The 22320-nt window shown below is 39.1% G+C and overlaps 1 protein-coding gene across 1 annotated transcript; it reads right to left on the bottom strand.

The window, feature by feature from the left end:
• Nucleotides 1–6640: 6640 nt before the first annotated feature.
• On the bottom strand, nt 6641–9270 carry LOC139952700 (ficolin-1-like). Its single transcript, XM_071951903.1, has 3 exons — nt 9154–9270; nt 8792–9059; nt 6641–6909 (listed from the first exon to the last, which is right to left on the bottom strand). Exons 1-3 carry the CDS (start codon nt 9178–9180, stop codon nt 6641–6643), a joined length of 564 nt encoding a protein of 187 aa, XP_071808004.1. The 5' UTR covers nt 9181–9270.
• Nucleotides 9271–22320: the final 13050 nt, after the last annotated feature.

Below are 22320 nucleotides of genomic sequence, written 5' to 3' on the forward strand. Positions count from 1 at the left end.
AAAACCAACCAGGAAAAACGTGGCGTGTAAACCATTAAAGATGCTTCCATTGTCGCCGGTCGAGTTTACGGTCGGTGCGCATTACTTAAGTCACGGTATTGCTTTCAATATAAAGATCCCAAAGTAAAAACGCAATAACCGTTCATTATCTCCCTTGAGTCATCAAAAATAAAATCCTTGAGAAAAATAAAACCATTGACAACTGGCTAGAATGCCGTTACGTTGCGTTGTAATGCAAATGATCATTGCATTTTATTTTCTCAGTATCTTTTTGAAAATTAAAGTATCAAGGTTTAAATTCTGAAACATAGCGAGTTTTAAAAGCATCAACTTGTTAACGCCGTTTTCTCCAAGCAACAAGGGACCCTGGTGTATTTTATGGCATTCTAGATAGTCCAGGCATTTCAGGGAAAAAATGGGTCAACCTCGGACAAATTGCAACAGAAAGTCTGTAAACTGTTTCATATTCAGAATGTTGTCCTCTATAACATATCAAAACTCTTAAGCAAGCCGTGTGGGGGAAAATGTCATGGCGGCCATTTTTTGAAATGGCCGTCATAAACCCGATATTTCCCAATATCACCGCTTCTGTAATGTAATTAATAGGACTTTAATTTTAAGTAGTAAAAATACATTTTCACTGACAAGAAATCAAATGAAACGCATTTCGTATCGCTAAACCTGGTCAAAAAGCAAAAATGGCCGCCACTTTTTCAAAATTACCACCATTTTCCAAAATGGTCGCCATATACAGATGTTTCTTAGTATTTCCGCTTCTAAATGACTTAGGGCTTTAGTTTTTAGTGCTAAACGTACATTTTCTGGAAATCCAATGACACACGTTACAATAAGGTAAACCTGACCAAAAAGCACAACAATGGCAGCCATTTTCCAAAATGGCCGCAAAATAACAGACATTTTCCTATTCTTTCCGCTTCTAAATAGGCCTATCATTGAGATTCAATTGTAAGTGGTTTTGTGAGGATCCCTTCTTCTGTTTTCTAAATGAAGTGTTGTTTTAATGATGTTATTCTCTAGTTTGATTTTTCTCAATAATGTTGCTCCCATACTAGCTGAGGTACGTTGTGCTATCAGGAAGCTTTTAGAACGGACGTGCTGCAGGACCTGATGGCATTCCTCCCGAACTGCTCAAGTGTGCCGAGGGCCCGATAAGCATTAGCTCTTTACAAACTCTTCATCAAAGTATGGTCCTCAGGAAGGGTTCCTTCCTATTGGAGGAATGGTGTCATCATCTCCATATACAAAGGGAAGTGTAAGAGAAACCAATACAGCAGCTACAGGCTTATTACTCAATCCATGGAAAGGTTTTCTGTCATGTACTCCTGTCTCGCCTGGAACCTCTACTCACCCGTCACCGCCGACCCCAGCAGTCTGGCTTCACAAGGGACCGTTCAACAATGGATGCAGTGCTCGCCCTTCGACTCCTGTCAGAACTGCACTGCGAGTTTGAACTACCTCTCAACGTTGCTTATGTCGACATTAAGGCAGCTTTTGACTCTATAGATCGGGAAGCCCTATGGAAAGCACTGAAAACAACCAGAGTTCCACCGTTTCTTCTTCACCTGGTTCAGGACCTGCTTCAGGCAACAACATCTCCTGTCTCTTCCTCAGCACCTCCGCGGTGTTCGCCAAGGCTGCGTCCTGGCCAAAGCCCTATTTTGCTGTGCCATTGACTGGGTACTAAATCGCTGTCAGGCTGATCTCGGCATATTGGCTGGACCTAGCCTACGCTGACGATGCCGCCCTGTTCGCAAGAGAGCCCAATGAGTGGCCTACCAAGCTCCAGAAGTTCGAGGAAGAAGCTGAGACAATGGGTCTACGAAATCAAGTTGCGTGGCCTACCGAGATCCAGAACTGCGCCTCAAACCACCTTCCGCCCCAGCGTCTGTACAGGGCCAGCCTGTCAAGACCACAGATAAGTTCAGATAATCTCGGTTGCGAAATCTGTTCTGAAGGTCACTCTTCTCCCGACATCCTTCGACGACTCGGGCTCGCCTTTTCAACCTTTGACCAATTAGATCGTGTGTGGCGTCTCAACCTCAAAACTAAGTTCAGGGTGTACACAACATGCGTTCTTCCCATCTTTCTCTACGGGTCAGAAACCTGGACACTTTTGGTGTAAGATGGACGTAGGCTTCAAACATTTAACACCAGATGCCAATGGTGGATACTCGGTGTCCGTTGGTCAGACTTCGTCTCCAACGAAACATTTTTGGAAACCACCGGGCTCGAGGACATCCGTGTGACCACCTCACGGCGACGCCACTCCCTCTTTGGCCACGTCCGTCGGCTTCCAGAAGACACCCCAGCACATGCCACCCTCAAGCTGAGCGTCAACGCTGGGGGGGGGGGGGGGACCTCGGTCCTTGCCAAGCCTGGAAGAGACCCAGAGGGCGTCCACGCAACACCTGGTTGATGAGCTTGCTGCCCTCTACAAGAACCAGACGGAAGGTTCCGTATCTGCAGAGGAGTTCTGCCAAGCTGATGTGTTAACCAGGATCAAGGAGCTCCTCGGGGCCAAAACCAAGTCATTGAAGTCATTTAGCACTGCCACGCACTAGTTGCAGCACTTGGAGATGGTGGATATACTTCGGAAGTTTGTCAGAGAAGAGCGCATTGGCAACTGGACGTTGCACATTGAAGCTGTGTCAGAAATGATGCGCTACCTGGCACAACCCCTACACCAAATCAGCCTACCTCTGTGTGCATCGGATGAGCAAGCTCAAGGATGAACATCAAGATGTATACCGACGATTCGAATAAGGGTTACATCTTTTCAGAAGAAGTGATCGCCTTTGGACTGGTCTGTCACCATCGAAAAGGTCCTGATGAGGAAAGACCAGCGGTGGCCTGATGAGAGGGCGAGGCATATGACGAGTTGTATTAAAATGATTGACACTTCCTCAGAATATGCTTTTTGGTCAAGTTTAGCTCATGAAAACAGGTATGATTGGATTCCTGGCCCCAGAAAATGTATGTCTAGCACTTACAATTAAAGCCCTAAGTCGTTTAGAAGCGGAGATAATTGGAAATATCTGTTTTATGGCGGCCATTTTGGAAAATGGCCGTCATGTACTGTTTGGCCACGTTTAACTTTACGGAATGCGTTTGACTTGAATCTTAGTCAGTGAAAATGTATTTTAAGCACTTAAAATTTAAGTCCTTAGTTATTTAGAAGCGGAGATATTAGGAAAAAATCGGGTTTTGGCGGCCATTTTGAAAAATGGCCGCCATGACACTTTCCCCCACCCGGATTGCTTAATAGTTCTGATATGTTATAGAGGACAAAATTCTGAGTATGAAACGATTCCAGACTTTCTGTGGCAATTTGTCCGAGGTCATATCAAATAATGCCTGGACTATAGGGGGACTGGTCACTGAATGTTGCATGCGAAGCCGCAAACACGAGCATTGCAACGTCTCGTGATAATACACCAATACTGGGTTTTGTTTGGAGTTTGTACACTTTTTCTATTGAACTTAAGTCCATGCACTCGTCTAGAGTTATTTGTTCTGAATTTTCTGCACCTTTTTTGTGTGCAAAAAAATAAATAAAACCGAACGTGTACTCAGCAGATGTAATGTACGAGCCCTGACTGCACGCGTTCTCATCTTCAAAGATCCCGCGCTTCGTTTGACGTCACAAACAGCGCCATCTGGGGTGCGTTTTGGTGGTCGTAACCAATTACTGTTTCGGTAACAAGTTCAACCGAAACATTTTTTTTGGGTTACGACTGCAAAAACGCACCCCTGGTTGAACGTAAGGGGGGCTTACTCATGTAAAGTATAATTATGCTATTTGTTTATTTACAATCCACTCATTAACACGTATTGATGTCAAAAGCTGTTTTTTATACAAATGTACCAGTGACAGAATCCCTCAAAGCCTCTTTCAATTCGTCCAAAAGTATTTAGGTACGCACTTGAACATGTGTATACAAAACAAATTGTTAGTATTCACCGGAAAGGGGCTTTATCAAAGGATTATCTGGTCAACAGTTATTTGGGTTTTCCTGCTTTCAGAATCGAAGTTTATCAAAATTAAAGACAATCAACGGATCTAGTTCGGAACAGGACTTCGAATATAAACGCAACTTCTGCTGCCCATAACATCGATTTAACATGCACAAGCACACTATCTATTGATTGATTGATTGATTGATTGATTGATTAACTTATTTATTTGTCTTTTATTTGTCTTTTTTTCTCATAATGTTTTGTAGCTTTGTCGTTTCTGTTTCCTCCTTTCATTATTGCCTTGTTTTGTATTTTCTGTACTTGTACTGTTGAGGTTGAATAAATATAATAATAACAAGAATGGACTAATCTAATCAAAAAGGGGGTATATAAGAAAACACAAACAAATAATGATGACAATATTGGTAAATCACAATAACTTTACACCAAATGTTAAGGTAATCCTTGTTACATTCCACTGTAAACACATACTTAAAACTGTTAGTTCACGAATTAAAATAAATAAATAAATAAATAAATAAATAAATAAATAAATAAATAAATAAATAAATAAACTAGGGATGTATTGTGAAAATCACTTAACTCTACTTTGGAAAACCAAAAATCCAATCCAATCAATAACAGAGATAGCAACATTGTCCGGACATGTCAAACATATTTCAATCAAGTTCTATACTTGACATCTAAAAAATGTGATCCTTTTTTAGTAAAAAGTTTGTAAGAGTGTAGGCAAGTACCTTCTAAAGATCTAGATACAGAAAATATGAATTAATACTAAATTTTTACTGCTTTTCCGATTTGACTTACACCAGTTTGTAAAAATGTTTGCCTTTTTAAGTTACATTGTATAAAGGAATCTGGATTTTGTCCTTTTAGATTTCATATTTACACCAACTAAACTCAATGAGCTGCTATATTTCTTAAACTTAAATATTGCGATAAGTGTGCTTAGTTTCTACACAACATGCTTGAAGATGCGTGACTTATTTCCCACAGAGCTATATACTTCCCGACAACTTTGTCATCTATACATGCTTATAATACATGCTCAGCTAATGTCTAGGTTAATTTGAGTTATTAAGATACGAAGTAATTGATTTATTACCATTAATTAGCTGAATAACATACACCGCGTTTACACTTGATCCTCCTACAAGGATCCAAGGAGGATCAGATCCCTAAATCGAGATGAAGCATTTTTGTGCCGCGTTCACACTTGAGTGTGATCTCGCATTGATTTCGCATAGGAAAACTGAAGTACTGCAAAGGTTACTACGCGGAGTCATTGATTGCGGCAGGTTTTCTTTTGCATGACTCGACACACCGGATGTGAGCAGCATAAAAAAATGCAGGACCCGATCTCGAACTGCGTTCACTCTTATTTTTTGATCGCCCTTGCGGAATCTGATCTCCCTTTAATCTCGCAAAAAGGGAGATCAAAAGGGAGGATCTGATCCTGATCCCGATCGCGTTCGTACTAGACGGTGATCTTCTCTTGATCGCCCTTTCGAGATCAGACCCTCCTTTGATCCTCCTGGCAGGATCAAGTGTGAACGCGGTGTCAGAATGAGCTAAACTTCTCAACTTTACGCAGAGGAGCGAAATACCAAGAGTATTTACTCTAACACAATCAATAACATTCATGTAAGATATATAAAGTATGTGTATTTCCTAGAATTATACTTGCACTTGCGGTACAATTTGCAGCTGGAATGCAAGCTGCATTGACTTTAATATTCTCTCAAATACCCGTTTTGTGTTTGGGAGAGGCACTTGTTTGAAGCTCTATAAACTCCTACGCAAGGTTCTTCTATAAAGACTCTGGACACTATACCGGTAATTGTCAAAGATCAGTCTTCTCACTATTGGTAATTGTCAAAGACTAGCATTCTCACTTGGTGTATCTCAACATATGCATAAAATAACAAACCTGTGATCATTTGAGCTCAATTGGTTGTCGAAGTTGCGAGATAATAATGAAGTTGTGTGCTTTAAGATGCTTGATTTCGAGACCTCAAATGCTTTATCTGAGGTCTCGAAATCAAATTTGTGGAAAACTTCCTCTTTCTCGAAAACTACATAAGTTCAGAGGGAGCCTTTTATCACAATGTTTTATACTATCAATAGCTCCCAATTACTCGTTACCAAGTGAGATTTTATGCCAATAACTATTTTGAGTAATTACCAATAGTGTCCACTGCCTTTAAGTTAGGTGTACCTTGGTGGCATGACACTGGTCACTGCTTTTATGCGCGTAGCAAGCTTTCTCGTGCTGAATGACGAGCATAGTCATTGTTTCCCAATGATTAATTAACGTCCAGATTATTCAAGAATAAGTAACACTTATACTGATATGATATAGTTTTCAAAAAGCCAGACTTTACGATGGTTTTGAAACTAGCCCAAGCCGTCACTTCATCTTCCACAATATAATACCGAGAAGCACATCACATCTTGGTATACAAACAATTAGGTCTTTCTATTGTAAACGAAAACAATTTATTTACGTTCTGGTTTGTCTGCCAACCCCATATACACTGGGAAAATTGTTAGTTCACAGTGAAACATTTTGCCCACAGCGAATAATTCAAATACTTTTCGTGGCACCGTTTGTGCAACAGTATATGAAAAGGATGGGCTATTACACAGGTACCAGACTATCTTTTGGTTTGGCTCTTATTTTCATCTCTGTTGTTTTGAGTGAGTAGGACATTCCCCTCCAGGCCTTCCAAATGATTCCGAATTCTGTGCTGGGCCCTTGATGGTACTCCCCGTTAAGATTGGACTCATGACAGGCATTGTACCACCACGCGCCATGGTATCGTTGGGCACAGTTGCTGACCGGCAGGCCATCGTTGTCTAAATCCTTAGTAGAGAACTGAAGGTCATTGTGATAGCTCAATGAGTCGCCTAAAAAGTGAAACGAATAACACAATGAAATTACTCAAATAAATTACTAAAAATATGTTCAATTTAGAGGACGCACATAGACTACAATTTATATATAAACATGATGGTGTTGAATTCGTTGTTGCATTTTCTTAAAGATCTGCGTAAATCGATCTTATTGTTCTCGGTTCATTATTTCAATTGTTTCAATTTGATTCATCTTTTCAAAACAATCACATCCCTTTCTCATGTCAACCACTTACCGCCCCTCTAAAAACAGTAAAACAAATTCTGCAGGATCGTTACTACAGACTTCTTAAACAGGGGCTGATACAAATCAATCTGGAATCATATCCCAATCAATACCCCCCAAAACTTGTAAACTTAGAATATGTTCTATACTTAGTCCATCCGATGGTTTTATCACATTGTTAAATCCATTTGAAAGAAATTGCTTCAGCCCGACAAATCAAATACCCTCAGTCTACCCGCAGGTCACTCGAAATAATAAGTTTCCTTTGTGGTTTATCTGCTCGAGTTGGCGTGGTTTTTCATGCGTGACCTCGGTTTGAATATAATTATAATTAGTCCAAAGGACTTCTTTTTCTGCCTTATCTGAAAAGTATTGACAGAAATAATGTAGAAGTACATTGAAATGAAGAGCATATCTGTCGTTTTGTATGAAGAAAAATCGTAGCAACTCAAATTTTAAAAAGAGAAATTTGTACGCAAAAAATGGCTTAAAAAACAGAGAAAACAAGTCACAAAAACACGGCAAATTTTCCCGTTATGAATGTCAGCAACAGTCCCCAATTAGTATATATGGATATATTAATAATAATAACAAACGGCATTTAAAATACGTTCTACTTAGAAAACTAAATCACAGCGCTTACAAAAGTATTTAGTACAGGAAAATAAATAAATAAATGAAAATCAATTGAATTAAATGAAATGAAAGCCACCTGAATGCAATACACGTAAGTTGATCAATATTGAAGTCGGTATATTTGATAATTTGCTTTTGCATTTTGCTTTTGCATTGATCTGGAATTTTGGATTGAGCGTGGTAGACTGTTCCACTTCTTTGCTGCAGTGACTGTAAATGTTCTATCACCAGCCTTGTTACGGGTGCGTGGGACAGTCAGCTGGAATGGGTTGGTGCTGGATTATTTCATATTCTTCCCGAAAATGTTTTAAAAAAGCGAGAGCGGATCGTACCTAGTCCATTCAGGATACAGCGATTTCCACCGTTAATCCAAAACTCCCATTACGAAAAAATCAACTATAGACAGCATGGTTTTCCTGCACGGTGAATTTGCTGACGATATCATCATCGAATAATATGGCAGCATGCTGTTTTTTGTTGGTATGGTGCCCCGAACACAAAGGCAGCGTTGGTCAATAACAAAATAGCCCGTCTATACCATGGGATGAATGAGCTGATCCTCATTCAGCTCATAGTTTAGACAGGCGCTTTTACCATACCAAACAAAAACAGCTTGCTGCCATATTCGTCGATGATGTCATCGTCAGCCAATCACTCGTGCAGGAATGCCATACTGTCTAATAGTTGATTTTTTCATAATGGGAGTTTTGGATTAACGGTGGAAATCGCTATATCCTGACTGGACTAGGTACGATCCAGTCTCGCTTTTAAAATTTCCAGGTAGAATATTAAATAATCTATCCATACATGCTAATTGGGGACTGTTGCCGACATTCATAACTGGGACATTTTTGTGACCTGTTTTTTCCGTTTTTGAAGCCATTTTTGAAAAGACTGAAAATGACCGAATTCCAGAAAAACGATCATACTCTGCAAATAAATCACAAAGGAAATTAGTGACCTGCGGGTAGACCGCCCTTAATATCGAACGAACTGTTCATACAGATTCGTTACCTGCGGTTGATCCAGTATGGTAACCTCCTACAGCAAGCCTGTACTTGTCACCCCGATCGGCGATGCTGAATGAGTGGTAGAGGGCGTACGCCATAACGTTTTCCCAGTCGGAGAGAACAACGCGGAGTTCGTACTCGCCCTGAGCGGTCATACGGTGCAAAATGTCGTTACCGAGCCAAAACTCTGTATCAAAAGACCCAAAGCCCGCACTGTATTCGGAAATAGTCCGGTAGAAGTCAACACTGCCGTCCTGACGCCGCTGGAATACCTATATAATAAAACATATATAATTTTTATTTTTAATCGTCACTAAGTAAGATCAAAAGAGTTGTTCTCTTAATTAAGTGTGGTAATTTTCTTACCATCCATCCTCCTCCGTCTGTGTCCATATCACAGTATACCTCGAAAGGCTCATTAAAATTCAGAGGTCTGATCTTGTACACACCACTCTTAGTCACACCCTGTGCGAGAATGTCAGCACAATCTGTTCGTGTCTTCATCAAACGTCCTGTTTTTGGAGGGGGAAAAATAGCAACACTTGCTGTCATTTAAATTTTAGTTATCATGGAGTCACAACTGACCCGGTCAGACAAACGGCTGACGAGGTCACGGTGAGATTTTAACTGTTGTTTTTCTTTGTTTTAATTGTTATACAATAGGGGACTTTCAGGACGCTTGGTGGGAGCAGACTTTACCAGGTAAAATCCACTGTTCTCGGTAATGTGCGCATGCTCAGATTTACAAAAACAATGGACATTTTATCTGGTAAGTCTGCTGCCACCTAGCCTTCCAAAGTCTCCCATTGTAGATTTGTTCTTGAGTTGTTCTCCGGTCTCCTGACGATGACTAGAGCAAGCTAGTCGAAACGTTGAGACAAATTTAAGAAATGACCCCGCGGTAGTACAGTTATTCATGATCTTTTAAACTAAAGTAGTAATCCCAGCCTTTTTCTATACCATCCGCCCGGGTAAAAGTTAATAAGCAGGACAGATCTTTTTAGAAATGAGAAGTCTCCCGAACACCCGAACAATCTACTCCGCGGTAGTAGAATAAAGAAAGACTGTTCTCAACTCTACCTGGCAAGTAGATACACACATGGTGACCGCAAACCAAATATAATATGTTCTTGAGTTGTTGTTTTTTCATGATGGTGATGTCGTTAATAGAACTCTGAACAAGAAACAACTCTTTTTTAGTGTGTCTGAAGTTTAACTTGTGTCGACTTTGTCAAACCTAAATAAGAATAAACTCACCTGGGCAGTTGAGCCAGTGTTTGATCTCTTTGAGGTCGTTACTTCGCAGATAGTTGTCGTAGTAAGTCACGTTGAATGATCTTTGAGGTGTGTGCGTTGACAATCCCCCGAGCTTCACCCTTGTGCACTTGCAGGAGTCTTCTACCGGAATCACCCAACGGTACCCGTGGTTAGAGTTTGGGTTCGGTTCTTGGCCCATGGTGCACACAATTGCTGTAATTGATGAAACAGTTTATCAAGATATTGTTTTAAGAAAGCGTCGTCAAAAAGTATCTAACTCCCTCCTTTGGTCAGTGTTGGTTAGATCGTTAGGCAGGCATGCACTGTTTTCAACACGCACTGCTAAATACGATTGGGATGTTATTATTATTATTATTATTATTATTATTATTATTATTATTATTATTATTATTATTATTATTATTATTATTATTATTATTATTATTATTATTATTATTATTATTATTATTATTATTATTATTATTATTATTATTATTATTATTATTATTAATATTATTAATATTATTATTATTATTATTATTATTATTATTATTATTATTATTATTATTATTATTATTATTATTATTATTGTTTATTCGGCATAAAAACACATACAAAGTACAAACATATACAGTACAAAACAAAAGCCAGGGACATAAGCCTGGAATTAAAAAAAGTTTACCTAAAAACTGTAGCCCGAAGGCCTTCAATTCCAATATCCCTGGCCATATATTGAAAATCTATAATTATTTACAACAAATCTATAAAGACAGTAAGAACAGTAAGACAAAACAGAAAAATAATTAAAAGCAGGTACGCAGAAAAAGTAAAAGTGCAAAATAGCCCCACCCCCTTCCATCAGGCAAATAATAAACTAAACCAGCAATAAAGAAACATAAGAATGAAAAATTGGCAAGAGACACAAAGGGTTTAAAACGGTTCCTCTATCAGTTTAAAAAGAGTTATATACAACTATAAAAAAAGATGTTTTAAAAGTAGAATACAGTGATCCACACAAACATGCCTAGAAATTGCACGGTTTTCCTTTTACCTCGTCGACTAGCACGGTCGGCCATTTATGGGAGTCAAATATTTGACTCCCATAACTGGCCGACCATGTTAGTTCGCAAAGTAAAAGTAAAACCACGCAATTTCGAGGCAAATTTGTGTGGATCATTGTATTCTACTCTTAAAACATCATATGCATTTTTACAAACGGTTACAAACGCTTTTTATAGACCAACTCGTCCGATTCTATGCAAAGTGTTCTTTTAAGCTTATTAACGCATGGGGTGCGGATTGACTGTGGTGGTCACTTAAAGTCACCTGGAAGTGGTATTTTTTCAAAATAAAGCTTTTGTCACTAATATATGTGTTTTGATGAGTGGAATGGGAATAAACAGTTAACTAAGGTTTTAAAAAATCAGTTCTTTTGTTATTTACAAATTTAAGAGTAAACCCCGACCCGAGAGGGGGCTGTTCGTGACGTCAATCGAGGCAGACTTTGCCTGTAATGCGTAGAGTAAACACAATTGCAAAGTACATGTACGGACAAGTCGTGAGTTTGTACGTTTCAAAATTTTTTTTTTTTTTTGTTTTTTTTCCGGCAATGCCGACCAGGTGTATTGCTGCTGAATGCAGAAAAAACACTTTTTTAAAGGTACCAACTCACGACTTGGACGTACATGTACTTTGCACGTGTGTTTACTATACGCATTGCAGGCAAAGTCTGCCTCGATTGACGTCACAAAAGGGGTAGGCGGAGTCAGCCCCCCAAACAACTTTATATATTTTTTAAACATATAAATCGTGACAAACAATTACTAAAAAAATTGTTTTATTGTTCGTAAGCATATACTCTTATGTTTGAAAGAAAACAAATTATATTTACAGGTGACTTTAAACTGCTGTTTGCTGCGTATAAGTTTAACCTCTAGTCGTTTCAGATTAAAGGATCGTTACATACGTTTTCTAACAAAACAGTTGCTGGCAGTGTAATCCATCATAATGTATTAACCGACAAACCTGTATAGAAGTTTGACATCGATCGGACATCTGGGTCAAGAGAAAATATTGAAAAACCGATGACATATCTTGCATCACATCGATTTCAATTTTTTTTGTTTTTACAAAAAATTCACTGAGCGATACTAATTTTATTTTTTCTCATCAAATTGACATTTCAGACAAAAATATTTTAAGGGATGTTTTCTATAGACCGTGTTTTTTTTGCAAATCTGTGATCTTCACGTTTTTTTCTCTAAAATTTAAATTTGTATACCTATAGGCGCTTACGAGGGACTTTTGTGAAACTTGACAATTTTGCTTAGAGTAACACTGATCGAACTATTTTTTATCAGTGTTTGATCAGCTGAACATTTTCGTTTTCGCCCAAGCCGAATAGGATTCTCAATGTGAGACGTGTCAGCGGTTTGTTGTTCTGGTGCGCTTAAAGACAGTGGACACTATTGGTAATTGTCAAACACCAGCCTTCTCACTTGCTGTCCCTCAACATGTGCATAAAATAACAAACCTGTGAAAAATTGAGCTTAATCGGTCATCGAAGTTGTGAGATAATAATGAAAGAAAATACACCCTTGTCACACAAAGTTTTGTGCTGTTAGGTGCTTGATTTCGAGACCTCAAGTTCTAAATCTGAGGTCTCGAAACCAAATTCGTGGAAATTTACTTCTTTCTCGAAAACCACTCAACTTCAGAGGGAGCCGTTTCTCACAATGTTTTCTACCGTCAACCTGTCCCCATTATTCGTTACCAAGTACGGTTTCATGGCAATAATTATTTTGAGTAATTACCAATAGTGTCCACTGCCTTTAAGTAGCCACAATATCAGTCCTAACAAAAGACGGCGCGGTACCTATGGAAACAGTGTTTTTCTGTTGTGTAGAACCTTGACCAAAATAAATAACTCGCTGGTTTTCACTTGCGATCTGCGGCGCAATCAATAACACGGTTTTTGTAAACCCGTCCTTCGTTGCATCTTGCATCATTTTAAGGTTGTATGCCTTTATGATAGCTTGAAGATTAAAAGGACATTCCTGATTTTGTCAATTTGGGGTGGGGGGGGTCTATGTACACTCTGCGGCACTTTTAAGATATGAAGACTAAATAAAACGTCTTTGCATCGTTGTTTTCAAGGAGCTAATAAAAGGAGTGACTCACACTACGATGAATAGGGGGTACGGCAAGTCACGTTAAGCTGCGAGTTGCAATTTTGAATTTGCCGCCAATCATCGTGTGTTACCGTCAATTGTCGCTGACGAAATCGTTAGCGACCACAAACGGCTGAAGTTATCAGTCGTGTCCGTCGGCAAATCGTCAGCATGTTGAACATTTTGTGGCGGCAAAAAAACGTTTTGATTCCGTTCAGATATCATTGGAGAACGCAACCCCTATTTCCTTGTCGCAAACGGCCGCAATTATCAGTCGCTTGACGCTAACATGCCGTGCGATTCCGTCCTTAGTCGTTTTGATATCGTAAAAAGTTCGTTGGTAGTCGCTGTCTGAGTGGATGACCAGAACGTTGTGAAGAGTGGGAACGCCAAACTCGACTATTTATACGACCCGCACACACACACAGGCCGCTGTCGGCCGGTGAGTCACGTCATCGTCGCCGCAACCCACCGTCATCCGCCGTTTCTTGTCGCAAGCCAATCCGCTTCCAGCCGTCAGACCTCGTTCCTTGTTGCCTGGCTCCGTCGAGACAGTGGGCCGGATAAATAAAAACTAGCAATTACTTATCAAGTTAAAGGTTCAGCATTAGCAAAAAGACTGAAAAGTAAAAGATCAGGCATGAACATTTTGCTCGCTGGATTACCTTTCACTTATAGACATATAAATAAAACCGACATTTTACTAACATACTGTAGCAATTACTTGTATTTTTACAAGCTACTGCATGAGGAGCTTGAGATTTTACTTAAACAACAGTGTTGCATATATGGCTCGGTATCGGGTCAGTATTAAAGGGTTATTTTTCCCTTGGTCTAATGATCCAACGATAAATGTTACTTATAAATTTGTTGTGTACTTTAATTGCTCTAAAAGAACCAATCTCTCGAGCGCTGGCGTGGAGAGGCTGGCTGTTTCCTCATCATAGCCACTGCCGCCATCAAAAACTTGAGTAAGTGGAAACTGCCCCGCCTGCATTTCAGTTAATCGCTATTGATCAGCGAGTCCATGCCTCTATTGTTATACTCCTGAATACCCCGCTATTGTGCTTTTCTCTGACCATTTACTAATCCGTTCAAGTAAACGGTGTTTTTTCCAGTAAAAGGTTATTTATAGAGATTTGAGCAAATTCTCATGCCTGATCTTAAACTTGTCGACATTTTGTTAATGCTGGCCTTTACACGGCCCAGTAACTTGTGACACTATCAGGTAATAGTAAAATGTCGGTTTTATTTACATCTCAATAAGAAGAGTCCCTCAAGCATTGATTTTACCTACTAGTTCGACCAATTACTAGCAATATTAAGGCTTACTTTTATTTATAAGGATTTAAGTAAAAGACTAGTAAAAGCAAATGCTAGTTTTTATTTATCTGGCCCATTGTCACTCGCCGCCTAGAAAACGTCAGACTTTGTTCCCTGCCGCAGCCATTCGTCCCTTGCCGGCGTGTTGTCGGTGAAGGTTTATCCCACCAGTCAGCGATTTTTGGGTTTATCCCTTTTGCCGTTGCTTTGCCGGCAACGTTTTGGTATTTTCACGTTCGTCGCCTGCGCATGGTCTTTGCCGCCTATTATGTGAGCCAGCCTTTTAAAGGGTCCAGTGTGTTAAATGTAATAAACCTTAAATTATAAATCAGATGTTTTATTCCTTTAGTTCAACTCCCACAAAATATACTGGAAAAAAAAAAAAAACCATTTCAAAGGAACTTTACATCAGTAAGCGTCACTTTTGTTTCATACTGGTACAACCTTTTAAAAATGTATTGTCACACTTCGAGAAGTTTATTATGATATAAAATAAGTACCCACTCCTCTAATGAAGTATCTCGCCATACAAATAAATGTGACAAACTATACATGCCGGTGGTTTTAAAAGATAACAGATCGAAAAAAAATTGCCTTACCTTCAGAAATTTCCGATGAAAAGGAAAAAGCAACAAGTACGACCAGCGGCACTATGAACTGCGCCATTTTAATATGTTGGTCTTCACCGCAGCTATACACCAAATGGAATGCCCTCAGTGGCTCGGCGCAACACCTTTGTACACAAGACACACTTTGCCAATACGCCAATGGTGTGACCTCGAGCGATAATTTGTTTTTCTTTGAGCAATGAAAATGAAAATTATCGCCCAATGAAAATTATCGTAAAAATATGATTTTAAAGCGTCTTGGTCATTATACAGTTTTTTTTTCCTTGCACGTTCAAGACTCATCAAAACATAAACTCTGCCAACAAATATTGCAATTACAACAATTTGTTTTATTTCCTTTTTGAATCCCCAACACGTTTATACGCATTTTACATTATTATTCTCTTTACGGCAAAATAACAAATAACAATAACAATTTGTTAAATGTTTTTAAAGACGGTATTTTAATTAATAACTAGTTATAGGGCCTACTAATCAAGCTCTAGATCGTGTGGGTCAAACTCAGTTCCTTCTAAGTAGTATATACTCCACTATGTTGTTTTTAAACGGTATTGTACATCAAAATTCCCCATAACAGCAAAATAACTTAACAATATATTTTTTTTTAAATGTTTTTAAAGTGTATTTTACTTGATAACTAGTTATAGGGACTACTAATCAAGCTCTAGATCCTGTGGTTCAAACTCAGCTGCTTCTGAGTAATATATACTCCACTATGATGTTTTTAAACGGTATTTTACATCAAAATTCCCCATAACAGCAAAATAACTTAACAATATATTTTTTTTTAAATGTTTTTAAAGTGTATTTTAATTGATAACTAGTTATAGGGACTACTAATCAAGCTCTAGATCGTGTGGTTCAAACTCAGTTGCTTCTGAGTAATATATACTCCACTATGATGTTTTTAAACGGTATTTTACATCAAAATTCCCCATAACAGCAAAATAACTTAACAATATTTTTTTAAAATGTTTTTAAAGTGTATTTTCATTGCTAACCAGTTGTAGGGCCTACTAATCAAGCTCTAGATCGTGTGGTTCAAACTCAGTTGCTTCTGAGTAATATATACCCCACTGAGCAATGTACTGTTTTGCCTGCTTCAAAGCATTACTAATAACCATTAATAAATAAATCGATACAAAATACAAATCATATTTTAAAACAAAATTATTCGTGACAATCAAAACAAGCTGCCAACTTATCATAAATTATCATATTCACCTCAAGTATTCTAATACAAAACACCTTGTAAAGCGTGGCGTACCAATTTAGAGTTGCCTTCATCATTGTACACCGGCAGAGTAATTTTAGTTTACGGTCAGCGCGTTTCTTATTGCAATTACTTACATCATAATTATAGACTTTCTCTCCAGAAATAGCACGACCATTACAGTTCAACACGTAATAATCGTTCTGCATTATAGGCCTATCCGTTGAATTTTCGAAACATATTCTTGAAAACTAGAACTATCAAATTTGTTTGATAGTTTAATATCAATGCATGCGTGTTTACATGAACGAGCACACACACAATACGACTTTAGAGGAACACGTTACCTTGGATCGAACGAGTTGGTCTATAAAATGCGTTTGTAACCGTTTGTTATAAAATGAATATGGTTAGAAAGATGTTGTAAAAGTAGAATACAATTATATACACAAATATCCTTCGAAATTGCGTGTTTTTCCTTTATCGTCGACGACTCCCATAAATGGCCGACCGTGTTTCTTCTCGACGTAAAAGGCCGGGAAAACCGTGAAATTCCGAGGCATGTTCATGTGGGGATCATTAAATTATCTATTTAACCATATGCACTTCATAACAAACGGTTTCAAACGCAACGTGTCCCTTTAAACATGTCATTGTAAATAACCACACCCAGTGTTCTTCGTTAAACCGTGGAGGAAGGAAGAGAAGGAGTTCGAACGAAGGGACTTCAAAAGTCGAACCCGTGGTGCCGCGGTCGTTTAACATACACCCACATACCTTACATAAACAATGAGCGACCTGGCGGGCGTGAGTTTGCGCGTGCGCACTTGGTTCTTCACGCAAATGTGGCGTTGTATGTCGTATGGATATAAAAAGAAAAAAAAACTAGTTTTTGAAGACCTGATAAAATTTGTGGCCACTCGTGGTCACCAGAACGAAAACAAACCAATTGAATACCAACCACCCTCGTGTGCTTATACCCAAATTTTGATCCACTGCTTGTGACCGGAAAGTTGCAAAAAATGTAAAATTAATATGCTATGATATTTTCATGAAAACATCACAAACGGTAATGAAGAAGTGTATATTCACAATTCTTGCCTCCAATGATTCAACTTTACACGAAGGCAACAGTGCAGAGTGGTGGTGCCACGCCTCTGTACAAAAATATTTAATCGAGGTCACCTATCTTTTTCCACTGGTCAGACAGGGGCATTGTCAGGGTTTTCTTTTGTTACTCTGCGGCTTGGCGGGCCGTTCATACCCCCTTCTCTTCCTTCCTCCATGGTTAAACAGACGCTCAGACATTATGTCTGTCATTTTGTTTTTCTGTCGGAATAATAAGTCTACCCGCAGGTCACTCGATATAATAAATTTCCTTTGTGATTTATCTGCATGAGTGGGTGTGATTTTTCGTGCGTGACCTCTGTGTGAATATATAATTAGTCAAAAGGGCTTTTGGAATTTGGTAATTTTCAGCCCTTTCTGAAAAGTCTCAACCAAAATAATGTACCAGTAAATTGAAACGAAGAGCATATCTGTCGTTTTGTATGAAAAAAATCGGTGCAACTCAAATTTTTAAAAGAGAAATTTGTACGTAAAAATGGCTTTAAAAACAGAGAAAACAAGTCACAAAAACACGGCAAATTTAAATGTTCCCGTTATGAATGTCGGCAACAGTCCCCAAGTAGTATGTATTGATAGATTATTTCATTTTCTACCTGGAAATGTTAAAAACGAGACCGGATCGTACCTAGTCCAGTCAAGATACAGCGATTTCCACCGTTAATCCAAAACTCCCATTACGAAAAAACAACAACTATTATACAGCATGGTTTTCCTGCACGGGTGATTGACTGACGATGACATCATCGACGAACATGGCAGCAAGCTGTTTTTCGTTGGCATGGTGCCCCACAAAGGCAGCATTAGTCAATAACAAAAGAACCTGTCTGTAGCCTGTGATGCTATAGTCTTGGCCCAAGACGATGGTGCTTGATTCTGGATAGTGTACTACGCGCGGTTGAATCGCCAAAGCGCGCCCGCCACGGTATGATTTAGTTACGTGGACGGCTCGAAATCTAGACTACACTCTGCAAGCTACCATCGTCTTGGCAATCCTGCAGCGCTGCGTGCACTGTGGGCGTTGCCGTATTATGTAAATAAGGCCGTTGTCAAGGTTGTGTAATGCATATTCAATATGTGAACAACATGGCAGCGCCCAGCAGCATGAAATGAAGTCGGGCCACGGTCGGACGTACGTACGGGACGAACGAGTGATGCTATATAGTAGATGTTAAATTTGTATCGGGGATAAAGAATATTAATTTTTTTTTTGGTTTTTACCCATACACCGATGTGTGTTAGCACTGTATACTCAGTACTTTCCCGAATCCTGTGAAAAAATATCACAGGCATGTTACTCGGGTGGGATTCGAACCCACGACCCTTGCAATTCTAGAGCAGTGTCTTACCAACTAGACTACCGAGGTTGCCCGGCAACCGAGTGATACTATAGTATGGTTTGCCTAGCCATACTAAACGAACGCAATGCAGGGATTTAAATTCTACATCCCCTTTTCCCAGAAAACCAAATAATAATTATTGTCGTTATTCTGAAGAATAGCTGACTACAGAATGTCTGAGAGAAAACTGACTAAGGAGGAATTAAGAAACAAAATGCTTGCATCTTCGTTACGTGTCGTGTTTGTTTTATGGTTTTATACTTCCCGAATGATTTGTCGTGGGCAGATCACATGAACCACAGACAGACGAACTACCCGCAGTGCATATATTATACCATGGAGGTACCTCCATGATTATACTCACATGGAGGTAGAAACCTCCATGATACTACCGTATATAGTAGTTTTACTACAGCAAACACTATTCACTGTACATGTACAATTTAATTGTCGTTCAGGCATCGACTCATGTGACTTTGCACATGTATTAAACTTTAGGGCTACTAATTGTGTCACAGTCACATGAATACCTAATAGTCAGTATGTTATAATTAACAATGATGTATTGTGTCTAAAAACAATTGATACAGTTTAATTAAAATTATTTCTAAATAAAGGCCAACACAAATTACTTGTTCATAAAATTGATTTCTTTATTGCCAAACACAAATTCTTCACAGAACAGTGGCTATTAAAATGATCAGGTTTGTAAACAGGCTATAACAACGATACCCCACAATTAAAGCCTGAGCGACTAGTGAAATTTGCTTCTCAACTATTCTTGCCTCAAATAGTCGCAACTTCAACACACTAGTCATTTTTCATGCCCCAAAATGCATTGCGACGTATTATTTGCTGCAGGTGCAATAGAGTAAAACTCACGCTGAAAGGATTTAAGGATTGTGTCACTTTATGTCTAGGGCTGGGCGACTAGTGCGACACAGTGTCAAACTTGTCGCACAGTCGAGATTATTAAAATCACTAGTCGTGTTGCGACTACTTTTTTTAAATTCCTAATTGAATAATCGTGTACTACAAAAATAGTAACAACTTCCTGTTTGGTGAACTGTCTATTGTATCGCTCACGACTATTCATGGCAACATAATTTACACAGTCAGTGACACCAGTGACAATCCTTCAATCCTCTTAGCACGAAATTTACCATATTGCCCCTGCGGCAAACAAGTCGTGACTAGTGTCGCAGTCATGACTTTTTGAGGTGTGACTAGTCGAGTAGTAACTTACACTAGTGGCCCAGGCTTACTGATGTCTGGTTGTGTTTCATAGGTAAATTATGTTGTCATGAAAAGTCGTGACTGTGAGCGACACAATTTTTTCAGCAAGCAGGAATAGTCGCAACTATTTTAGTTGTTGTGGTGGCTCGATTTACGGAGTAGGTGAATAATGGCAGTCGTAACTCGACTAAGCAATAACTAGTTGCGATTTCGACATCAATCGTAGTGCGTACCACTAGTCGCCAATCACAGGCTTTCCCACAGCAGCATTTAAAGTGCACAGGTATCACAGCAGTTATACACAATACTGTTTGTACTATGTACTTGTGTGAGCGGCTGAGCCTACGACCACTCTTCTACATTGTGGGGTACAATGCAGTTTTCATCTGATTCTCTGTGTCTTAGATAGTTTATGGCAGTTGAAAGACCATGTTGCTCATCTCGCCCAACTCTTCCACTTAGTTGTACATTTTCATCTTGGTGTTCAAAATAATGACAAACATCAACCCCAGTCCAAAAGCATCGGTTGCTAAGAGTATGCACACAGTTCCCACAGTGTTGAAAAAGCTATGTAAACTCATCTTGAAAGTCAATCTCTGTATTGGTATGGTATGATACATGTCGACAATAAATTGTGATACAGTGGTGGAACTTTGCAGCAAAATGTAGAGTACCAGTTCTTCACATACGTCTTTCTTGATTGACAGTTAATATGATGTTCCATCTTTTCCTTTTCTCTTGAGACTTCCTCTGCAGCAAAATATCTCTTCCACAATTATATACGCTTGAATCTTGATTCTGTCACAGATTTGTCTCTCTTGAATCAAGAACTCCATTCCTTAATTGCAGAGCAGTCGACTACCCATTCATCTGACAAGACGAGGCCTAAAAAGTATCAGTACTCCAAGGTGGGCATGCAGCAGTTCTCTAAAAGCAGACTCCTTTCCTGGAAATGTGCCCTATCAGAAGAATGAAACAAATACAAATCATAGAATAAGTTCAGTGATTATATTGGGTCTCATTGTGCTAAACTTTTTCTGCATCAAGCTTAATGTAAAATGTATATCTGTTTTGATTATTAATATTAAACCGTTGACCAGCGAGGGTTACGATCATCAATCAACCCAACTATAGCAATTGCAAACAAGTGTTAATTGCTTGTGCACAGAAGAAAAATGTAAGTTAAAAAAAAAATGTCAGCCAATGAGCCATTTTCAAATCGAGGGATATGTATCTGTGTGCATTGAAGTGTTGGTGACTCGAGTCAGACAAATCCAATCTCACATAAAGCTGGGCTATGTTCGTTCCAAACCGAAACAAAACCAAGGAGTAGGCTCATACTTCCTTTGAATGCGAATGCGAAGTGGATTTTGGTGAGGCAATACTTTTACGAGCTGCCCTTCCATAAGTGAGACACAAGAAAATTGTGCTTCGCATGATGAAATAGCACTGCTATTTAGCAGGAAGGAGGTCTACCTACATAAATAACAACAAGTTTTGAAGTATTCAAACATGACAAACAATGACTACTTACAAATGTGTGACTTTACGTTTTCTAATTCTATACAGATTCGATCAATATAAACAAGATTCTCTCCACTCAACCACTTTGTGACACTGACAGTTACATAATGACTTGGGATCCATGACTTGCTCAGTTGCAAACGTTGGTGGTATGTGGTATCATGCTCTAGTTCCCTATAGTTTATTCACACCCGGACATCCTACCTCCATGGTCCAACTGCTGCCTGCACGAGAACTGACGGAGTTTATCGCAAAACCAGACCGTCCGCAGAGAGGGCACTAGCTGGTATATTTTGACATAGTCGTTCATTAATTGCCATCTAGATAGCAGATCAATATAGCTTCGGCTCACTTGTTCATCTTTAGCATTCATAATCGTGAATATTTCCTATTTTCTTACGATTTTTCCTCCACGGCAAACACGGAGCTGCCAATGCCATGTAATCATAACATGAATGACCCCGGGGTCAACTAATACATTATGTTAATTTATTACAACGATCGCACGCTGATTGGTCCTACACAAAGCTGTAGAAGAAAACAATGAAAAAGTTAACACAGCGCTGCAGGATTGCCAAGACGATGGTAGCTTGCAGAGTGTAGTCTAGATTTCGAGCCGTCCACGTAACTAAATCATACCGTGGCGGGCGCGCTTTGGCGATTCAACCGCGCGTAGTACACTATCCAGAATCAAGCACCATCGTCTTGGGCCAAGA

Source organism: Asterias amurensis, chromosome 20, assembly GCF_032118995.1.
Source record: "Asterias amurensis chromosome 20, ASM3211899v1".
NCBI lineage: Eukaryota > Metazoa > Echinodermata > Asteroidea > Forcipulatida > Asteriidae > Asterias > Asterias amurensis.

Excerpts from the sequence above, each read along its gene's own strand:
- LOC139952700 (XM_071951903.1), bottom strand. The coding sequence starts at position 9,180 with ATGGACACAGACGGAGGAGGATGGATG. Across the intron at positions 9,060-9,153 it reads CAGACGGAGGAGGATGGATG|GTATTCCAGCGGCGTCAGGA; the intron begins GTAAGAAAATTA and ends TTTATTATATAG. Across the intron at positions 6,910-8,791 it reads CCATACTGGATCAACCGCAG|GCGACTCATTGAGCTATCAC; the intron begins GTAACGAATCTG and ends TTCACTTTTTAG.